At 43.4% G+C, this 20,368-nt stretch overlaps 1 protein-coding gene across 1 annotated transcript in view; it reads right to left on the reverse strand.

Annotated features, from left to right (window-relative positions):
- LOC140208050 (NACHT, LRR and PYD domains-containing protein 6-like) overlaps nucleotides 1-20,368 on the reverse strand; it is a 67,521-nt gene that overhangs the window by 14,005 nt on the left and 33,148 nt on the right. Inside the window, exons 6-8 of the mRNA XM_072276577.1 lie at nucleotides 13,879-13,950; nucleotides 4,308-4,526; nucleotides 1,333-1,499 (exon numbers count right to left, since the gene is read on the reverse strand). Of these exons, the coding sequence (XP_072132678.1) occupies nucleotides 1,333-1,499; nucleotides 4,308-4,526; nucleotides 13,879-13,950 (458 nt within the window). The remainder of the gene's footprint in view (nucleotides 1-1,332; nucleotides 1,500-4,307; nucleotides 4,527-13,878; nucleotides 13,951-20,368) is intronic.

The following is a 20,368-nucleotide window of genomic DNA, read 5'->3' on the forward strand; positions in this document are numbered from 1 at the left end:
AACAGTTAAGGGTGAAAGGTGAAAGGTGAAAATTTCATGGGGAACATGAGGGGAACTTCTTCACTGTGAGTGTGTGAAATGAGCTAACAGTGAAAGAGTTGGAAGCAAGCTGGATTTGAACGGTTAATAGATGTCTGGATCGGTACGTGGATGGTACGCGTATGGAGAGCTATGGTCCGGGTGCAGGCCGACAGGAGTGGGCCGTTTAAATGTTTTGGCATTCTAGTCTGGGGAAAGAGCCTGTTGCTGTGACTTAATTTTCAATTACTTTGTGAATAGGCAGTTACGAATTGTTTGGAAACTCTGATGGAAACGGAAGCAGGTTTGGTTAGTAAGCTTACAATCCCTCAGAGACGGCATTGAAGACAATTGGCCCAACTTACAATCTGACATCTTGATATTCATCCTATATTAATAAACTGGGGTGAATTTGTCAGACGGTCCTGGTAAGATGGGAAATTCCTTTTAAACTAAATGTCTGTTCAACAGTCCGGATATGCAGCCCCTGCTCTTAGTCCACACCGATAAATACAGCAGACGTGAGAGGAAATGATGACACTGAACCTGCAGTTCCCAGGGCTCCCCACCTTAACTGGATTTTTACAGGTGAAATCAGATCTTCTGGAGACAAGTTAAAGAACAAATAGTCATTGCCATGTAGAACGACATGTTGGAGATTAATTTTGATCACTATTCCCTCTGATACTTATACTTTATACTTTATTGTCGCCAAAGAATTGGTACTAGAACGTACAATCATCACAGCCGTATTTGATTCTGCGCTTCACACTCCCTGGATTACAAATATTAAACATTAAAAATATTAAAAATAGTTAAAATTAGTAAATATTAAAAACTTAAATGATAAATCATAAATAGAAAATAGAAAAATAGGAAGTAAGGTAGTGCAAAAAAACCGAGAGGCAGGTCCGGATATTTGGAGGGTACGGCCCAGATCCAGGTCAGGATCCGTTCAGCAGTCTTATCACAGTTGGAAAGAAGCTGTTCCCAAATCTGGCCGTATGAGTCTTCAAGCTCCTGAGCCTTCTGCCGGAGGGAAGAGGGACGAAAAGTGTGTTGGCTGGGTGGGTCATGTCCTTGATTATCCTGGCAGCGCTGCTCCGACAGCGTGCGGTGTAAAGTGAGTCCAAGGATGGAAGATTGGTTTGTGTGATGTGCTGTGCCATGTTCATGATCTTCTGCAGCTTCTTTCGGTCTTCAACAGGACAACTTCCATACCAGGTTATGATGCACCCTAGAAGAATGCTTTCTACGATGCATCTATAAACATAGATACCAACAGTTCTGTGAGAAAACACTAAATACACTCACTGCATGTTCTTGTGCACTGAAATGTCCCTCCTTTCTCAAAATACAACTGAGTAGTTCAATCCCTTCTTCAATCACTTGTTTCAATTTGTCCCTGTAGAACATTGTCCGATGGTAAAGTTGATATTCATCCCGCTGTGCCCGGAGGTCAGAGATCGTAGACACTGGACCTGCGAATATGAAAAGGAGAAAGTGAACAACATCTCAAACATCCATTGTCTGCATCGCTCTCACAGCACTCAGCAAAATCATCATGTCTCCAATCTCAGTGTTCACCCGTCTTCAGCTGCAAACACGGATTTTGTCCAAATCTCCAACAAAGGCCTTAAAACCAACCCAAGAATGCCCTAGGCATTACTTTACAATGAGGACCACTATAACATGACCAGTCTGCAACGCATCTACTCACACAGTTTAATTTAGAGTGGACAATAAATGCTGGGACTGTCAGTGATTTTCGCTTCCCGGTGATGCTATCGCCATTGGGCGGCTGCATTTCCCTCAGTTCACATCCCGGAAATGCGCTCTTCATCCAGACTGCTCCATTTCCTTTACTTCACATCCAGGAAATACTCTCTACATTTGGACAGCGGCATTTCATAGAATCATAGAAAACCTACCGCACAGTACAAGCCTTTCAGCCGACAATGCCGTGCTGAATATGTCCTTACCTTCGAAATTACCTAGGTTTACCCATTCCCTCTCTCTTCTAAGCTCCATGTACCTATCCAGGAGTCGCTTAGAAGACCCTATTGTATCCACCTCCACCACCGTCGCCGGCAGCCCATTCCACGCACTCACCACTCTGCGTAAAAAAGCTTACCGCTGGCATCCCCTCTGTACCTTCTTCCAAGCACCTTAAAACTTTCGTGTTAGCCATTTCAGCCGTGGGAAAAAGCCTCTGACTATCTATAAGTTCAATGCCTCTCATTATCTTATACACCTCTAACACGCCATCTCTCATCCTCTGTCGTTTCAAGTAGAAACGGCCAAGTTCACTCAATCGACTCTCTTAAGGCTCCCCAAACACGGAAACATCGGTGTAAATCTCCACTGTACTCTTTCTATAGTTTCCACATCCTTCCTGCAGTTAGGTGACCAGAACTCCAAGTGGGGTCTGATCAGGGTCCCTTGGAGCTGTAACATTACCTTTCGGCTCCTAAACTCAATCCCACAGTTGACGAAGCCCAATACACCATTTGCCGTCTTAACCACAGAGTCAACCTGCGCTGCAGCTTTGAGTGTCCTATGGACTTGGACCCCAAGATCCCTCTGATCCTCCAAACTGCCAAGAGTTTTATCATTAAGGCTATATTCTGCCATCATATTTGATCTACCAAAATGAACCACCGCACACTTATCTGGGTTGAACTCCACCTGCCACTTCTCAGCCCCGTTTTGTATCCTATCGATGTCCCGCTATAACATCTCCACACTATCCACAACACCCCCAATCTTTGTGTCATCAACAAATTTACTAACCCATCCCTCCACTTTCTCATCCACGGCATTTATAAAAATCACGAACAGAAGGGGTCCCAGAACTGGTCCCTGAGGCACACCACTGGTCACCAACCACCATGCCGAATATGACGCGTCTACAACCGCCCTTTCCCTTCTGTGGACAAGCCAATTCTGGATCCACAAAGCATGGTCCCCTTGGATCCCATGTCTCTTTACTTTCTCAATAAGCCTTAACAAATACCTTGCTGAAATCATTATACATTACATCTACAGTTCCACCTTCATCAATGTGTTTAGTCACATCCTCAAAAAATTTAATGAAGCTCGTAAGGCAAAACCTGCCTTTGACAAAACCATTCTGGCTATTCCTAATCATATTATGCATCTCCAAATGATCGTTAAGCTTGCCTCTCAGGATCTTCTCTATCAACTTACCAATCACTGAAGTAAGGCTCACAGATCTATAATTTCCTGGGCTATCTCTACTCCCTTTCTTGTATAATGGAACAACATCTGCAACCCTCCAATCCTCCAGAACCTCTGAGGATGCAAAGCTTGATGGTGCAAAGATCATTAAGCAATTTTTTCTTCGCCTCCCAGAGCTGACCGGGGTATTTCGCATCCGGTCCCGGTGATTTATCCAACTTGATGCTTTCCAAAAGTTAAAGCATATTCTCTTTCTTAATGCTTATATACACAAGCATTTCAGTCCGCTGTAAACCATCCCTACAATCGCCAAGGGCCTTTTCCGTAGTGAATACTGGAACAAAGTACCTATTAAGTACCTCCGCTATCTCCTCCGGTTCCATATACAATTGATTGGTTCTATTCTGTCACGCTTATCCTCTTGCTCTTCACATACGTGTAGAATGCCTTGGAGTTTTCCTTAATCCTGTTCGCCAAGGCCTTCTCGTGGTCCTTTCTGGCTCTCCTAATTTCATTCATAAGCTCATTCCTGCTAGCCTTATAATTTTCCAGATCTCCGTCATTGCCTATCTTTTGAACCTTTGGAAAGCTTTTCTTTTCTTCTTGACTCGATTTTGAACAGCCTTTGTATAGCATGTTCCGGTACCCTACCATCCTTTTCCTGTCACATTAGAACGTACCTATTCAGAGTATCACGCAAATATCCTCTGAACATTTGCCACATTTCTGCCGTACATTTCCCTGAGGACACCTCTTCTCAATTTGTACTTCCAAGTTCCTGCCTGATAGCTTCATATTTCCCCTTACTCTAATTAAACGCTTTCCGGACTTGTCTGTTCCCATCCCTCTCCAATGCTATGGGAGTAACGGGTTCCTCTCACTCACGTATGCCCCTCGACACCACATTTACCACAGCTGCACAATTATCTGTCCCCTGTGGCCATCCCCCCAAGAAGGCCTCACATGTTCCCTCCTCCCTGCCACAATGTGTGAACGCATCAGCCACATATTTGACTCACCTGCTCCTTGTCGGACACTTGACAATTCCGTGTTTAATGAGCTTCTGAGCTGCCAAGCAGTCGCCTCACTTGTGCTGGTTCCAGCTTCCGGATCAGTGTCTCTGACACCACTGTCTCTGGGCCGACTTTTCTCCCCATCCTCTGCGGCCGGACCGTACTCCATTGGGACATTCCTCTCAATCTGACCCTGCTTGGTTATCTTGTTTCCCTTGTCCCAATCATCTTCTATCGATGATCGGTCTGGAAAATATCTCTTGAGATCTCTCGGTACCCGATTTAATTTCTCACCTAAGACTAAAGATGAATTGCAGGTTATAGTGGAGTGATTCAGAGCGGAGCAAAACAAAGATTCAGAATGGGTGGCTGCAATTAATTGACCGGAGACTTCGACTGACCAGAGTTTGAGTGGTACTGTGCTGGTGAACGTGAACCGTACTTCCTGCCACGTGACCAACCCGATAAGCCGGTGACTGGACACATCGACTCCCAGAAAAAGAACAGGATAGACACAGTAATAAGATCCCTGGCTACGCAGTAACTGAACACTCCGAAGATCAGGGGATCTTAATGGCACAACTGCAGGTGATACCGGGAAATATCACTGGGATTATCTTCCACAAGCAAATATCTCCCTGGGTCACATGCCTCCCGGTCCTCTTTGTTACACACAGACCAGCCACTGGATTACACCGTGTCCGATACGCTAGACCATACACTCTGTGTCCACTGTGTCACAGACTGACCATAATCCTGAGGCCCATGCTGTCCAATTCTGCAGTGGCCAGACTGATGCAAAATCCCTCTCAGAAATCTACTTCACCCTCCTCACAGAGAAAAGCCCATCCTGTCAACTAATCATAATCTTTTTAATTTCTGGTGTCTGCCTTCACGCTCACTGCACCGTAATATGGATTTGTAAACTTTACCGAGATTTACTCTCAGTGCTTTTCTGTTTAAAAGGCCACCCTGCATTATCAGTGAGACCTGAGTCCTGCGAAATTTATTCCTTTACCATCGTCAAAGTTCAATGTAAATTCATTATTGAAGTAGATTCACTACCAGTAATTCACAGTAGAACAAAGATATACAATAGAATCAGTGAAAATTGGTTGAAAGAAGACTGAGATTCGGAGCGTGAGTGTGGAGGAAGCCTTTTTTAAACTTTTCGGTTTTTTTCATCGGCGTCGAGAGAGTCAGGACTCCGCAGGTGTGTGAGGTCGTGGAGGGAAACGAGGAAGATTTAAAGGAACACAGCCACAGTCTGAAACTTGGCTACAGGAGGGGCAGGACTGGCAGCTTAATATTCCAGGGTTCCGATGTTTCAGATGTGATCGAGGCAGAGGGATGAAAGGTGGGGGAGTAGCATTGCTTGTTGGGGAAAATATTACAACAGTGCTCAGGCAGGGCAGATTAGAGGGCTTGTCTACTGAGTTCTTATGGGTGGAGCTGAGAAACAGGAAAGGTATGGCCACAGTAGTGGGATTGTATTACAGACCACCCAATAGTCAACGAGACTTGGAAGAGCAAATTTGCAGAGAGATAGCAGGCAACTGCAGGAAACATAAATTTGTGGTGGTAGGGGATTTTAATTTTCCATACATTGATTGGGACTGCCATACTGTTAGGGGTCTAGATGGTTTAGAGTTTGTAAAATGTGTTCAGGAAAGTTTTCTAAATCAGTATATAGAGGGACCAACTAGAGGGGATGCAATATTGGATCTCCTGTTAGGAAACGAATTAGGGCAAGTGACGGAAGTCTGTGTAGGGGAACACTTTGGTTCCAGTGATCATAACACCATTAGTTTCAATTTGATCATGGACAAGGATAGATCTGGTCCTAGGGTTGAGGTTCTGAACTGGAAGAAGGCCAAATTTGAAGAAATGAGAAAGGATCTAAAAAGCGTGGATTGGGACAGGTTGTTCTCTGGCAAAGATGTGATTGGTAGGTGGGAAGCCTTCAAAGGGGAAATTTTGAGAGTGCAGAATTTGTATGTTCCTGTCAGGATTAAAGGCAAATTGAATAGGAATAAGGAACCTTGGTTCTCAAGGGATATTGCAACTCTGATAAAGATGAAGAGGGAGTTGTATGAAATGTATAGGAAACAGGGGGTAAATCAGGTGCTTGAGGAGTATCAGAAGTGCAAGAAAATACTTAAGAAAGAAATCAGGAGGGCAAAAAGAACACATGAGGCTGCCTTGGCAGTCAAAGTGAAGGATAATCCAAAGAGCTTTTACAAGTATGTTAAGAGCAAAAGGATTGTAAGGGATAAAATTGGTCCTCTTGAAGATCAGAGTGGTCGGCTTTGTGCGGAACCAAAGGAAATGGGGGAGATCTTAAATAAGTTTCTTGCGTCTGTATTTACTAAGGAAGCTGGCATGAAATCTATGGAATTGAGGGAATCAAGTAGTGAGACCATGGAAACTGTACAGATTGAAAAGGAGGAGGTGCTTGCTGTCTTGAGGAAAATCAAAGTGGATAAATCCCCTGGACCTGACAGAGTGTTCCCTCGGACCTTGAAGGAGACTAGTGTTGAAATTACGGGTGCCCTGGCAGAAATATTTGAAATGTCGCTGTCTACAGGTGAAGTGCCAGAGGATTGCAGAGTGGCTCATGTTGTTCCGTTGTTTAAAAAAGGATCGAAAAGTAATCCGGGAAGTTATAGGCCGGTGAGGTTAACGTCAGTAGTAGGTAAGTTATTGGAGGGAGTACTAAGACAGAATCTACAAGCGTTTGGATAGACAGGGGCTTATTAGGGAGAGGCAACATGGCTTTGTGCGTGGTAGGTCATGTTTGACCAATCTGTTGGGGTTTTTCGAGGAGGTTACCAGGAAAGTGGATGAAGGGAAGGCAGTGGATATTGTCTACATGGACTTCGGTAAGGCCTTTGACAAGGTCCCGCATGGGAGGTTAGTTAGGAAAATTCAGTCGCTAGGTATACATGGAGAGGTGGTAAATTGGATTAGACATTGGCTCGAAGGAAGAAGCCAGAGAGTGGTGGTAGAGAATTGCTTCTCTGAGTGGAGGCCTGTGACTAGTCGTGTGCCACCGGGATCAGTGCTGGGTCCATTGTTATTTGTCATCTATATCAATGATCTGGATGATAATGTGGTAAATTGGATCAGCAAGTTTGCTGATGATACAAAGATTGGAGGTGTAGTAGACAGTGAGGAAGGTTTTCAGAGCCTGCAGAGGGACTTGGACCAGCTGGAAAAATGGGCTGAAAAATGGCAGATGGAGTTTAATACTGACAAGTGTGAGGTATTGCACGTTGGAAGAACAAACCAACGTAGAACATATAGGGTTAACGGTAAGGCACTGAGGAGTGCAGTGGAACAGAGGGATCTGGGAATACAGATACAAAATTCCCTAAAAGTGTCGTCACAGGTAGATAGGGTCGTAAAGAGAGCCTTTGGTACATTGGTCTTTACTAATTGAAGTATTGAGTATAAGAGCTGGAATGTTATGATGAGGTTGTATAAGGCATTGGTGAGGCCGAATCTGGAGTATTGTGTTCAGTTTTGGAAACCAAATTACAGGAAGGATATAAATAAGGTTGAAAGAGTGCAGAGAAGGTTTACAAGGATGTTGCCGGGACTTGAGAAACTCAGTTACAGAGAAAGGTTGTATAGGTTAGGACTTTATTCCCTGGAGCGTAGAAGAATGAGGGGAGATTTGATAGAGGTATATAAAATTATGATGGGTATAGATAGAGTGAATGCAAGCAAGCTATTTCCACTGAGGCAAGGGGAGGAAAAAACCAGAGGACATGGGTTAAGGGTGAGGGGGGAAAAGTTTAAAGGGAACATTAGGGGGGGCTTCTTCACACAGAGAGTGGTGGGAGTATGGAATGAGCTGCCAGACGAGGTGGTAAATGCGGGTTCTTTTTTAACATTTAAGAATAAATTGGACAGATACATGGATGGGAGGTGTATGGAGGGATATGTTCCGTGTGCAGGTCAGTGGGACTAGGCAGAAAATGGTTCGGCACAGCCAAGAAGGGCCAAAGGGCTTGTTTCTGTGCTGTAGTTTCTATGTTTCTATGGTTCTCTGGTTCTATATAGTGGGAAGCGGAGTTTGTGGGCGGTGGAGTGAGCCGGGAGCACAGTGCAGGCTTAAGGGCTTTAGCTAAGCGGGCTTAGGCAGAAAAGGGCGAAGCGAAAAGGGTTCGGTTATTCATTTTTTTCTTCACTGTTATTTGAGGAGAGGGGAAGTATGAGTGTGAGGGCAGCTTGTTTCTCAGTGCCGGATGTGGGAGGTAGTGGAGTCTCCAAGCCTCCCGGACATCCACATCAGCGGCAGGTGCATCGAGATGCAGCCCCTAAGAGACCGCGTTAGGAAACTGGAGCTGCAGCTCGATACCTTGGTCTTATCAGAGAGAGTGAGGAGTTGATAGAGAGAAGTTACAGGCAGGTGGTCACACCGGAGCCACGGGAGGCAGACAAGTGCTTCAAAGTTAGGAGGGGGAATAAGAAGGATAAAGCAATAGAGAGTACCCCTGTGGTTGTGCCCCTTGACAATAGGTACTCATGTTTGAGTACTGTTGTGGGGAGGACAGCATACCTGGGGGAAGCAACACTGGCCGTGCCTCCGGCACAGAGTCCAGCCATGTAGCTAACAAGGGTAGGGGACAGAAGAGGAGGGCAATAGTAATAGGGGACTCAATAGTTAGGGGGTCAGATAGACGATTCTGTGGACGAAGTCAGGAGACCCGGATGGTAGTTTGCCTCCCTGGTGCCAGGGTCTGTGATATATCTGATCGAGTCCAAGAGATCTTGAGGTGGAAGGGAGAGGAGCCAGAGGTCGTGGTACATATAGGTACCAATGACATAGATTGGAAAAGAGAAGATGTCCTGAAAGAAGAATATAAGGAGTTAAGAAGAGGGTTAAAAAAAAAGGACGGAAAAAGTAGTAATCTCGGGATTACTGTCTGTGCCCCGCGACAGTGAGAGTAGGAATGCAATGAGATGGAGGATAAATGCGTGGCATAGAGATTGGAGCAAGAGACGGGGATTCAAGTTTTTGGACTATTGGGACGTCTTTAGGCGCAGGTGTGACCTGTACAAAGGGGACAGGTTGCACTTGAATCACTGGGGGACCAATATCCTGGCGGGGATATTTGCGAGGGCTACTAAGGTGACTTTAAACTAGAATGGTTGCGGGGAGGGAATCAAATTAAGGAGACTAGGACAGGGGAGGTTGATGTAAGGGAAAAAGAAGAAGATACCAAAGTTATTTGCTCAATTAAGGATAAGCAGAGAGTGGGAGGTGGAGAGTTTCTCAAATGCATCTATTTTAATGCTAGGAGCATTGTAAGAAAGGTGGATTAGCTTAGAACATGGATAGATACCTGGAAATATGATGTTGTAGGAGGGGTGTGATTGGCAACTAAATATTTCAGGATTTCGTTGCAACAGGTGTGATAGGAGGGGCAAGAGGGGACGGTGTTGCATTGCTTGTCAGAGATTATATAACAGCGGTGCTCTGGCAGTATAGATTGGTGGACTCGTCTAGGGAGGCTATTAGGGTAGAATTGAGGAATAGGAAATGTGTTGTGACGCTTATAGGGGTGTATTATAGACCACCAAATGCGGACCGAGAACTGGAGGAGCAAATTTGTAAGGAGATAGCAGATATTTGTAGTAAGCACAAGGTTGCGATTGTGGGAGACTTTAATTTTCCACTAATAGGCTGGAAAGCCCATTCTGTAAAAGGGCTGGATGGTTTGGAGTTTGTAAAATGTGTGCAGGATAGTTTTTTGAAGCAAGACATAGAGGTACCAACTAGAGAAGGGGCAGTGTTGGATCTCCTGTTAGGGAATAAGACAGGGCAGGTGACGGAGCTATTTGTTGGGGAGCACTTCGGGTCCAGTGATCACAATACAATTAGTTTCAGTGTAATTATGGAGAAGGATAGGTCTGGACTTAGGATTGAGATTTTTGATTGGAGAAAGGCTAACTTTGAGGAGATGCGAAAGGATTTAGATGGAGTGGACTGGAGAAATATGTTTTATGGGAAGGATGTAACAGAGAATTGGACGTCGCTTAAAGGTGAAATTTTGAGGGTTCAGAATCTTTATGATCCTGTTAGGTTGAAAGGAGAGGTAAAAAGATTGAATGAGCCATGGTTTTCAAGGGGTATTGGAAACTTGGTTTGGGAAAAGAGAGGGATCTTCAATAAATATAGGCAGCTTGGAGTTAATGAGCTGCTCGAGGAATATAAAGAATGTAAAAAGAATCTTAGGAAAGAAATTAGAAAAGCTGAAAGAAGATACGAGGCTGCTTTGGCAAGTAAGGTTAAAATAAATCGAAAGGGATTCTACAATTATATTAGTAGCAAAAGGATAACGAGGGATAAAATTGGTCCCTTAGAGAATCAGTGTGCACGGCTAAGTGTGGAGCCAAAAGAGATGGGGGAGATTTTGAACAATTTCTTTTCTTCAGTATTCACTAAGGAGAAGGATATTGATTTGTGTAAGGTAAAGGAAACAAGTAGAGTAGTTATGGAAAGTATGAAATTAAAGAAGAGGAAGTACTGACACTTTTAAGGAATACGAAAGTGGGTAAGTCTCCGGGTCCGGACAAGATATTCCCTAGGACTTTCAGGGAAGATAGTGTAGAACTAACAGGGGCTCTGACAAAAATATTTCAAATGTCATTTGAAACGGGGATGTTGCCAGAGGATTGGCGTATTGCTCATGTTGCTCCATTGTTTAAAAAAGGCTCTAAAACTAAACCTGGCAATTATCGGCCTGTGAGTTTGACGTCAGTGGTGGGTAAATTGATGTAAGGTATTCTTAGAGATGGTATATATAATTTTCTGGATAGACAGGGTCTGATTAGGAACAGTCAACATGGATTTGTACGTGGAAGGTCATGTTTGACAAATCTTATTGAATTTTTTGATGAGGTTACTAGGAAAGTTGACGAGGGTAAAGCGGTGGATGTTGTCTATATGGACTTCAGTAAGTCCTTTGACAAGGTTCCACACGGAAGGTTAGTTAGGAAGGTTCAGTCGTTGGGCATTAATATGGAAGTAGTAAAATGGATTCAACAGTGGCTAAATGGGAGACACCAGAGTATAGTGGTATATAACTGTGTGTCAGATTGGAGGACGGTGTGTAGCTGTGTGCCTCAGGAATCTGTACTGGGTCCAATGTTATTTGTCATATATATTAATGATCTGGATGATGGGGTGGTAAATTGGATTAGTAAGTATGCAGATAATACTAAGATAGGTGGCGTTGTGGATAATGAAGTAGGTTTTCAAAACTTGCAGAGAGATTTAGTACAGTTAGAAAAGTGGGTTGAAAGATGGCAGATGGAGTTTAATGCTGAAAAATGTGAGGTGCTACATTTTGATAGAACTAGTCAAAATAGGACGTACATGGTAAATGGTAGGGCATTAAAGAATTCTTTAGAACAGAGGGATCTAGGAATAATGGTGCATAGTTCCCTGAAGATGGAATCTCATGTGGATAAGGTGGTGAAGAAAACTTTTGGTTTGCTGGCCTTTATTAATCAGCGTATTGAGTATAGGAGTTGGGATGTAATGTTGAATCTGCATAAGGCATTGGTAAGGCCAAATCTGGAGTATTGTGTACAGTTCTGGTCACCGAATTATGGGAAACATGTCAATAAAATTGAGAGAGTACAGAGGAGGTTTACTAAAATGTTGCCTGGGTTTCATCTCCTAAGTTACAGAGAAAGGTTGAACAAGTTAGGTCTTTATTCTTTGGGGCGTAGAAGGTTGAGGGGGGACTTGATAGAGGTGTTTAAAATTATGAGGGGGATTGATAGAGTTGACGTGGTTAGACTTTTTCCATTGAGAGTGGGGAAGATTCAAACAAGCAGGCATGGGTTGAGAATTAGAGGACAAAAGTTTAGAGGTAACATGAGGGGGATCTTCTTTACTCAGAGAGTGGTAGCTGTGTGGAATGAGCTTCCAGCAGAAGTGGTTGAGGCAGGTTCTATGTTGTCGTTTAAAGTTAAATTGAATAGATATATGGACAGGAAAGGAATGGAGGGTTGTGGGCTGAGTGCAGGTCAGTGGAAATAGGATAGGGCAAGAGTTCGGCACGGACTAGAAGGGCCAAGGCGGCCTATTTCCGTGCTGTAATTGTTATATGGTTATATGGTTAAAATTGCAAACATTGCTGACAGCCAACCAATGTGCAGACAACAATCTTTGCAAATACACCAAACAAACAAGCAGTTAATATAATAGCAGATAAATAAATGCAGAAATAAATAAACGTTATGAGAACAGGAGACATCTAGTCCTTCATAGATTGTGTTCAGTGATCTGTTAAGTCTTGTAGAGAGTGAACTTTTCCACTGTTTCAGGCGCAGGATGGATAAAGGATAATCACTGTTTCTGATCCTGACAGTGTGAGACCAAAGGCTCCTGTACTTCCTGTTCGGTGGCAGCAACGAGGAGAATAGTCTGGATGGTGGGGCTACATGTTGATAGATGCTTCTTTCCTGCGACAGTCTTCCTTGGTGGGGAAGGTTTTCCTTGTGATGGCCAAAGCTTATGCAGGCTTTTCCATTCATGGTCATTGGTGTTTCCATACCAAACCCTGATGCCTTCAGTCAGGATGCTCTCCACTGTGCCTTTTTAGAAGTTTGTCTAAACTTCTCATTTCACCACGGGCCCATATTCTGCCTTCATTTTTCATAAGCTCACCTCAATCACCTAGACAGTAATCAAGATGAAATACATACCTGAAACCTCCCCCCCCCCACCCCCAGCCCACTCCACTGGCAGAAAGGTCAAGGGCGATATAAGCTTTTTCCTGCTCCTTCTCCAAGATAAGGGCACACAGATCGTAGCTTAATATAGCTCAGCAAAGACAAGGCAGACGTTTAACTCTACTGCAGGGCGAAAAGTCCCAGCCTATTCTACCTCTCCTTATAACTCAAGACCCCCACTCCGGTTAATATCTTCACAAACGTTTCTGTACCCTTTCCATCTTAATGACATCAGTCCTGTGCCCTGTCTCCGTATAGAAACAGTTACAGGGAAATATGCATCCGAAACTTTGGCTCTCGCCATTCTACAACATTTATAGTGCAGTCTGGCACTGGTTTAACTTTACAAAGTGAACCCATCCCTTGGTGCATTTTTCACATTCCTCTCGGCCAACTTTTTTGTCCATTATACCACCAATTTTGATGCTATCCTCAAATTTACAAATGACAGTGACAAATTTATCTACAAAATCATTAATACAGGTAGCAACAGTGGACTTAGCATCCATCCACACCACTGGTGACAAACCGCCAATCTGAGTAGAACTCTATTCGTAACCCTCTGATTCCTTCCAACGAGCCAATTTCATATCCAGTTGTCTAGCTCGTCCGCAAGGTAATGAAGCTCAAGGCAGTATATGGTGACATATATGTACATTGCTAATAAATTCACAGTGAACTTTGAACTTTTGAGCTTTTAATTAATCCAAGTATCACCAAATGCGACATCACAGCTAGACAATATATGGAGACTATATTTAACACATTTGACGCCATTAATGTGTCCGTTTTATGAAACTATTCTGTGCCCCGTTAGCGCCTGAATAAATTGCTTGATCTGAATTATTGCACACCAACAGGACAGAAGCTAACATCCCAGTGATCATACCTGCAGCCATTCTGATTCTTCTTGTTGATACTTTGCTCGCGGTGCAGGAAAGCTCCACCTGCTGGCGATGCTCTGAATTACACACAACAAGCAGACAGTGAGTCAGAGAGAATACGATTACTTTGCAAACATTACAGTATCTCCACCCCTGTATCAGAACAGCAGTTGGCCGAGGGAGCAAACATTGCTCGTAAACATCAACTTGCACACCATGTCTGTATGTCTATCTAGTGATATCTAGTGCATCATACTGACAGAGTCATAGAGCAACAGAGCACGTATACAGACTCTTCAGCCCAACAAGACCATGCTGACTACAGTGACCACCAAAATGGTACGAATGTCCTATGATGGGCCCATATCACTGAAGGTCCCTTCACTCCATCTACCCGTCCAAATTGCTCCTTAACTGATTTTTATTGTATCTGCCTTATCCACTGCCTCCGTCACTCACTCTGCATACAGTGCCCATAACATGTATTCACCGCCACCCGGGAGTTTTCATGTTTTATTGTTTTACAATATTGAATGAGAGTTGATTTATGTTGGCCATTTTTACACTGATCAACAGGAGATTGACACTTCCGTGTAAAAGTGAAAACGAATCTCTACAAAGTAAACTAAATTAATTCCAAATAGAAAACACAAAATTATTGATTACATAAGTATTCATACCCTTAAATATGACACACTAAATCATCACTGATGCAGTCAATAGGTTTTAGAAGTCACATAATTACTTAAATAGAGATCTATTTTTGGAGTTGTGTGCGCAGTCAAAGTGTTTCTATTGAATATAGTAAAAGTATTCCTGTAGCTGGTAGGTACAATTGCTGGTGAGTCAGTATCCTGGCAAAACTATATCATGAAAAGAACACTCTAAGCAACTCCATGAAAAGGTTATTGAATAGTACAAGTCATGAGATAGATTCAAGACAATTTCTAAGTCACTGTATACTCCTTGGAGTGCAGTTATGTCAATCACCAAGAAATGACAAAAATATGGCACGGCTGTATAGACCTTTTCAGAATGGCAGGCGGTGACTAGTGGGGTACCGCAAGGCTCAGTGCTGGGACCCCAGTTGTTTACAATATATATTAATGACTTGGATGAGGGAATTAAATGCAGCATCTCCAAGTTTGCGGATGACACGAAGCTGGGTGGCAGTGTTAGCTGTGAGGAGGATGCTAAGAGGATGCAGGGTGACTTGGATAGGTTAGGTGAGTGGGCAAATTCATGGCAGATGCAATTTAATGTGGATAAATGTGAAGTTATCCACTTTGGTGGCAAAAGTAGGAAAACAGATTATTATCTGAATGGTGGCCGATTAGGAAAAGGGGAGGTGCAACGAGACTTGGGTGTCATTATACACCAGTCATTGAAAGTGGGCATGCAGGTACAGCAGGCGGTGAAAAAGGCGAATGGTATGCTGGCATTTATAGTGAGAGGATTTGAGTACAGGAGCAGGGAGGTACTACTGCAGTTGTACAAGGCCTTGGTGAGACCACACCTGGAGTATTGTGTGCAGTTTTGGTCCCCTAATCTGAGGAAAGACATCCTTGCCATAGAGGGAGTACAAAGAAGGTTCACCAGATTGATTCCTGGGATGGCAGGACTTTCATATGAAGAAAGACTGGATGAACTGGGCTTGTACTCGTTGGAATTTAGAAGATTGAGGGGGGATCTGATTGAAACGTATAAGATCCTAAAGGGATTGGACAGGCTAGATGCAGGAAGATTGTTCCCGATGTTGGGGAAGTCCAGAACGAGGGGTCACAGTTTGAGGATAAAGGGGAAGCCTTTTAGGACCGAGATTAGGAAAAACTTCTTCACACAGAGAGTGGTGAATCTGTGGAATTCTCTGCCACAGGAAACAGTTGAGGCCAGTTCATTGGCTATATTTAAGAGGGAGTTAGATATGGCCCTTGTGGCTACGGGGGTCAGGGGGTATGGAGGGAAGGCTGGGGCGGTGTTCTGAGTTGGATGATCAGCCATGATCATAATAAATGGCGATGCAGGCTCGAAGGGCCGAATGGCCTACTCCTGCACCTATTTTCTATGTTTCTATGTTTCTATATGCCTAGAGCAGACCGTCCTCAAAAACTGAGTGGCCGCACAAGAAGGGGACTAGTGAGCGTGGCCACCAAGAGACCTATGACAACTCTGAAGGAGTTACCAGCTTCAGTGGTTGAGATGGGAGAGACTGCGCATACAACTGTTGTCCAGTTGCATCACCGGTCGCAGCTTTATGGGAGAGCCGTAAACAGAAAGCCACTGTTGAAAAAAAACTCATGTGAAATCTCGGCTGTAGTTTGCCAGAAAGCACGTGGGAGACTCTGAAGTCAGCTGGAAGAAGGTTCTATGGTCTGATTAAAATAAAATTGAGCTCTTTGGCCATCAGACTAAACGTTATGTTTGGCATAAGCCAAACACCGCAGATTATCAGTAACACACCGCCCGTTCCGAGAGGCATGGTGGTGGCTGCATCAGGCTGTGGGATTGCTTCACTCCAGCAGGCCCTGAAAGGATTGTACAGGCAGATGGTAAAATGAATGCAGCAAAACACAGGGAAATCTTGATGCAGTCTGCAAGATAAGTGTGACTTGCAGAAGGTTTCTTTTCCAGCAAGATATTGACGCCAAGCATAAAGCCAAGTATACACAGGAGTAGCTTAAAAACAGAAATGTCAATGTCCTGGAGTGGTGAAATCAGAGTCCAGACTTCAATGCAACTTGAAATTTGTGGTTGGGCTTGAAAAGGGCTGTACACTCACGATCTCTATGCAAAATGACAGAGAATGAGCAGTTTTGCAAAGAAGAATGGGAGGAAATTGCAGGGTCCGGATGTGCAAAGCTGGTAGAGGCCTATCGACACAGACTCAAGCCTGTAATTGCTGCCAAAGATGCACCTACTTAATACTGACTTGGACGGTGTGAATTCTTACACAATCAATTATTTTTTGTTTTATATGTGTAATTAATTTAGATCACTTTGCAGAGACCTGTTTTCACTTTGTCAAGAAGGAGTCTTTTTCTGTTGATCAGTTTCAATAAAAGTCAAATTAAATCCATTATGATTCAATGTTGTAAAACAACAAAACATGATAACTTCCAAGGGGGCGGGGTGTATACTTTTTGTAGGCGCTGTAACCATCAAACTCTGAATTAAATCTTTGCTGCTCATGTCCCTTTTAAAACTTTCCTTCACATCCGAAATCTATTTCCCCAGTTCTGCTCTCCCCTAACCTCGGGAAAAGACTTTGAACACTGACCTATCTCCGCTTCTCATAATTTTAAACATTTGTGTAAAGTCGCTGCTCATTCTCTTGTGTTCCAAGGGGTAAAGACTCAGGCTAGCCGTCCTCTACTTGTAACTCAGGCCTTTATTCTTGACAACATCATCGTAATTCCTCTCTACACTCTTTCTACTTTAACCATAGCTTTTTATATAACAGAGAGACATAATCCACTCACAGAGAGATGTAGTTCTCCACGCACATCCTCACGAAAGGCAGCTGCACATGATGTCACAACCTCCGTACCTAGTAACCACGACCGGTAAAGGCCAGTGAGCTGAACACCTTTCTCCCCACCCTGTAGTCCTAGTGCCCTCTTGTCCATTACACTACCTAGTGCCCTATCACAGCCCGATGTTGGATTGATAGCCAAAACTACCGATCCGTATTTGCATGGCAATCTATTTACCACTCATCCGCCTATTTCCTCAACTGATTATCATCCCTATAACCTACAATAATCTTCACTATCAACAGTACCTCTTAATTTTCTGTCATCCGCAAACTTGCTTGTCAAGCCTTGTGATCCGCACACAAATCTTTGCTGTAAAATAATAAATATCAGTCCACAATCGTACGCCTGTGGCACTCCATGAGTTTTCTGCGTCCATTCTGCGGAGGAAACTTCAACTACCACTCTTTGCTTCCTACCTTCAAACTGATTTTGAATCCATTTAAGCAGCTCTCGTTGGACTGTATGGTACCTAATCTCCAACGCCAACCTGTCAAAGGCTTTTCTAATGTCCAGTGTACGACATCCACTGCCCTGACTTCATTTACGACTTTAGTTAATTCTTCAAAATCCTTCAGGAAACACGACAATACCAAACAGTATGCTACCTGTCCTTATTTTGGTCTGCGGAGACAATTTCGGTCCAAACAGCTCAAATCAGTCAATATCCCGATCCTGACAGGGACAAAACATGCCCTGGTAAAGATCAGTTCACACTCTCATAAAATCCAGTATCATCTCTCCATCCGATCCTTGACACAGGCACGTTCCGAATCACATTCAGCCTCACTCAGAATAAGAGTGTTCTAAATCTAGATTAACTTTAAACAATATAATATTTTGTGTAGGACAGATGACAATAGAAATGGCAAGTTTATATCAAATTGAAACCATGTGTTGCATCTCACATCTAAACCAAAGAAATTATATTCTGAAATGAACTGTAAAACATGCGAAATCCCCCAAAATGGTTAATATTTGAAGACTATGGTAGTTTCAATGTAGAGAAATGTTTTAACCAGAGAACAATAAACATTACTGCATAGTACCGTTCATTTGGCATTTTGAAATGATCATGACGTAACACAGCCAAGCAAAGAATAAGCAGAACCTGACCAAAAGCTACTGGAGATGATGCAAGATCTTGAAATGAGTAAACACTGTGAGGGAATGAGAGTGGCCTTAAAGAGCTGAGCTGCTGACAGCACATTGGCAGACTGGAGTGATTACACGTCCATCTGACAGAGGCATAACTGCTAGCTATGGGTACACTCAATCTCACTCCAACTTTTTCATATCTTCCTTTGTACAGATATGTAATGTCTAAAGGATCAGTGTTTGAGGAAATGAGCCTCACCAAGCTTCCTCCTGACTGAACAAATTGAAACTCTGAATCAGAAGGGATCTCCAGTTGATGCTTTCAGTCCTCAGGCTGGTTCACTTGTTGCTGTTCCCTCATCGGCAGTCGTGGTTTTCTTCCAGTTGTAGGATTTTGTTCCAATAAAACTCTCACCGCCAGTCTACCTTTAACCGAGAAATAATGAAGCACATTAACAAAACAAAGAAGTACAAAAAAAAAAACAACTCCTGCCTCTCCCTGTAACCCTAGAGCTACTTAGCATTCTAGAATATATTAATCTCTGTCTAAATGAACCCAATGACAGCACTCACCGCTCTCCTTGGCAACAGATTCCACAGAACAAACATTTGTCTGAGGAAATTTTTCTCATCTCAAAGAAGTGCAAGGAACACAATTTATAATCTGAAATATCAGAATAGTAATCTATGCAAATAAAAATGGAGATGGGGACGATCTTACATGAGTATTTTGCATCTGTATTTGGTAAGAAAATAGACACAGACTCTATAGAAGTGAGGCAAAGCAGCAACGATGTCATGGACACTCTGCAGATTACAATGAGGTGTTTGCTGTCTTGAGACTAATTAGGGTGGTTAAATCCCCAGCGCCGGACAACGTGTTCCCTCGGAGGCTCTGGGAAGCAAATAGAGAAATTTCAGGGGCCCAAACCGAGATAGTTAAATCAGCCTCGCAGAAGCTGAGGCCACGGTGGATTGGAGGATAGTTAAGTTTGTTCCACTGTTTAAGCAAGGTTCCAAAATAAACCAGGAAGTTATAGTCCGATGTGCCTAACATTGGTAGTGAGAAAGTTACTGGAAGGTATTGAAGGGACCCGATATAAGAGTATTTGGGTAGGCAACGACTAATTAGAGATTGTCAGTATGGTTCAGTGTCTTATCTACCCAATCTTGTAGAGTTTTATGAGGCAGTTATCAGGAAAGTTGATGAAAGCAAGGCAGTGGATGTGATCTACATGGACCTTAACGAGGCAGTTGATAAGGTTGTGAATGGAAGGTTGTTGACGAAGGTTCAATCACACGACATTCATGATGGAGTATTAAATTAGATTAGATTTTGGCTTTGTGGGAGAAGCTGGAGAGTGGAGGTAGATAGACTGACTGACTGGAGCCTGCGACTAGTGGAGTGATGTAGGGATCGGTGCTGTTGTTTGTCATCTACATCAACAATTTGAATGACAACGTGATTAGCTGGGTCGGCAAATTTGCAGCTATCACCAAGATTGGGCGGTGGGAGTGTTTGCGGGGGAGATGGTATAGTGAACAGCGAACAGACTATCAGAGAATGCAGCGGGATCTGGACCACCAAGAAAAAGGCGCTTAAAAACAGATGGAATTTAATGCAGACAAGTGCGATGTGTTGCACTTCAGTAGGACCAGCCAGTGTAGGTCATAGTGGGCGACTGAGGAATGAGGAGTTCTGTAGAACAAAGGGATCCATCATTTCCATAATTAATTGAAAGTGGCGGCACAGGTAGTTATGACCCTAAAATAAAATTTTTGGTAGACAGACCTGCAGCAACTAAATTACTCAGTGCAGACGATGGGATGTTATGTTAAAGTTTTATGTTTGTGAAACCTGATT

This window comes from Mobula birostris, chromosome 13 (assembly GCF_030028105.1).
Source record: "Mobula birostris isolate sMobBir1 chromosome 13, sMobBir1.hap1, whole genome shotgun sequence".
Lineage (NCBI taxonomy): Eukaryota > Metazoa > Chordata > Chondrichthyes > Myliobatiformes > Myliobatidae > Mobula > Mobula birostris.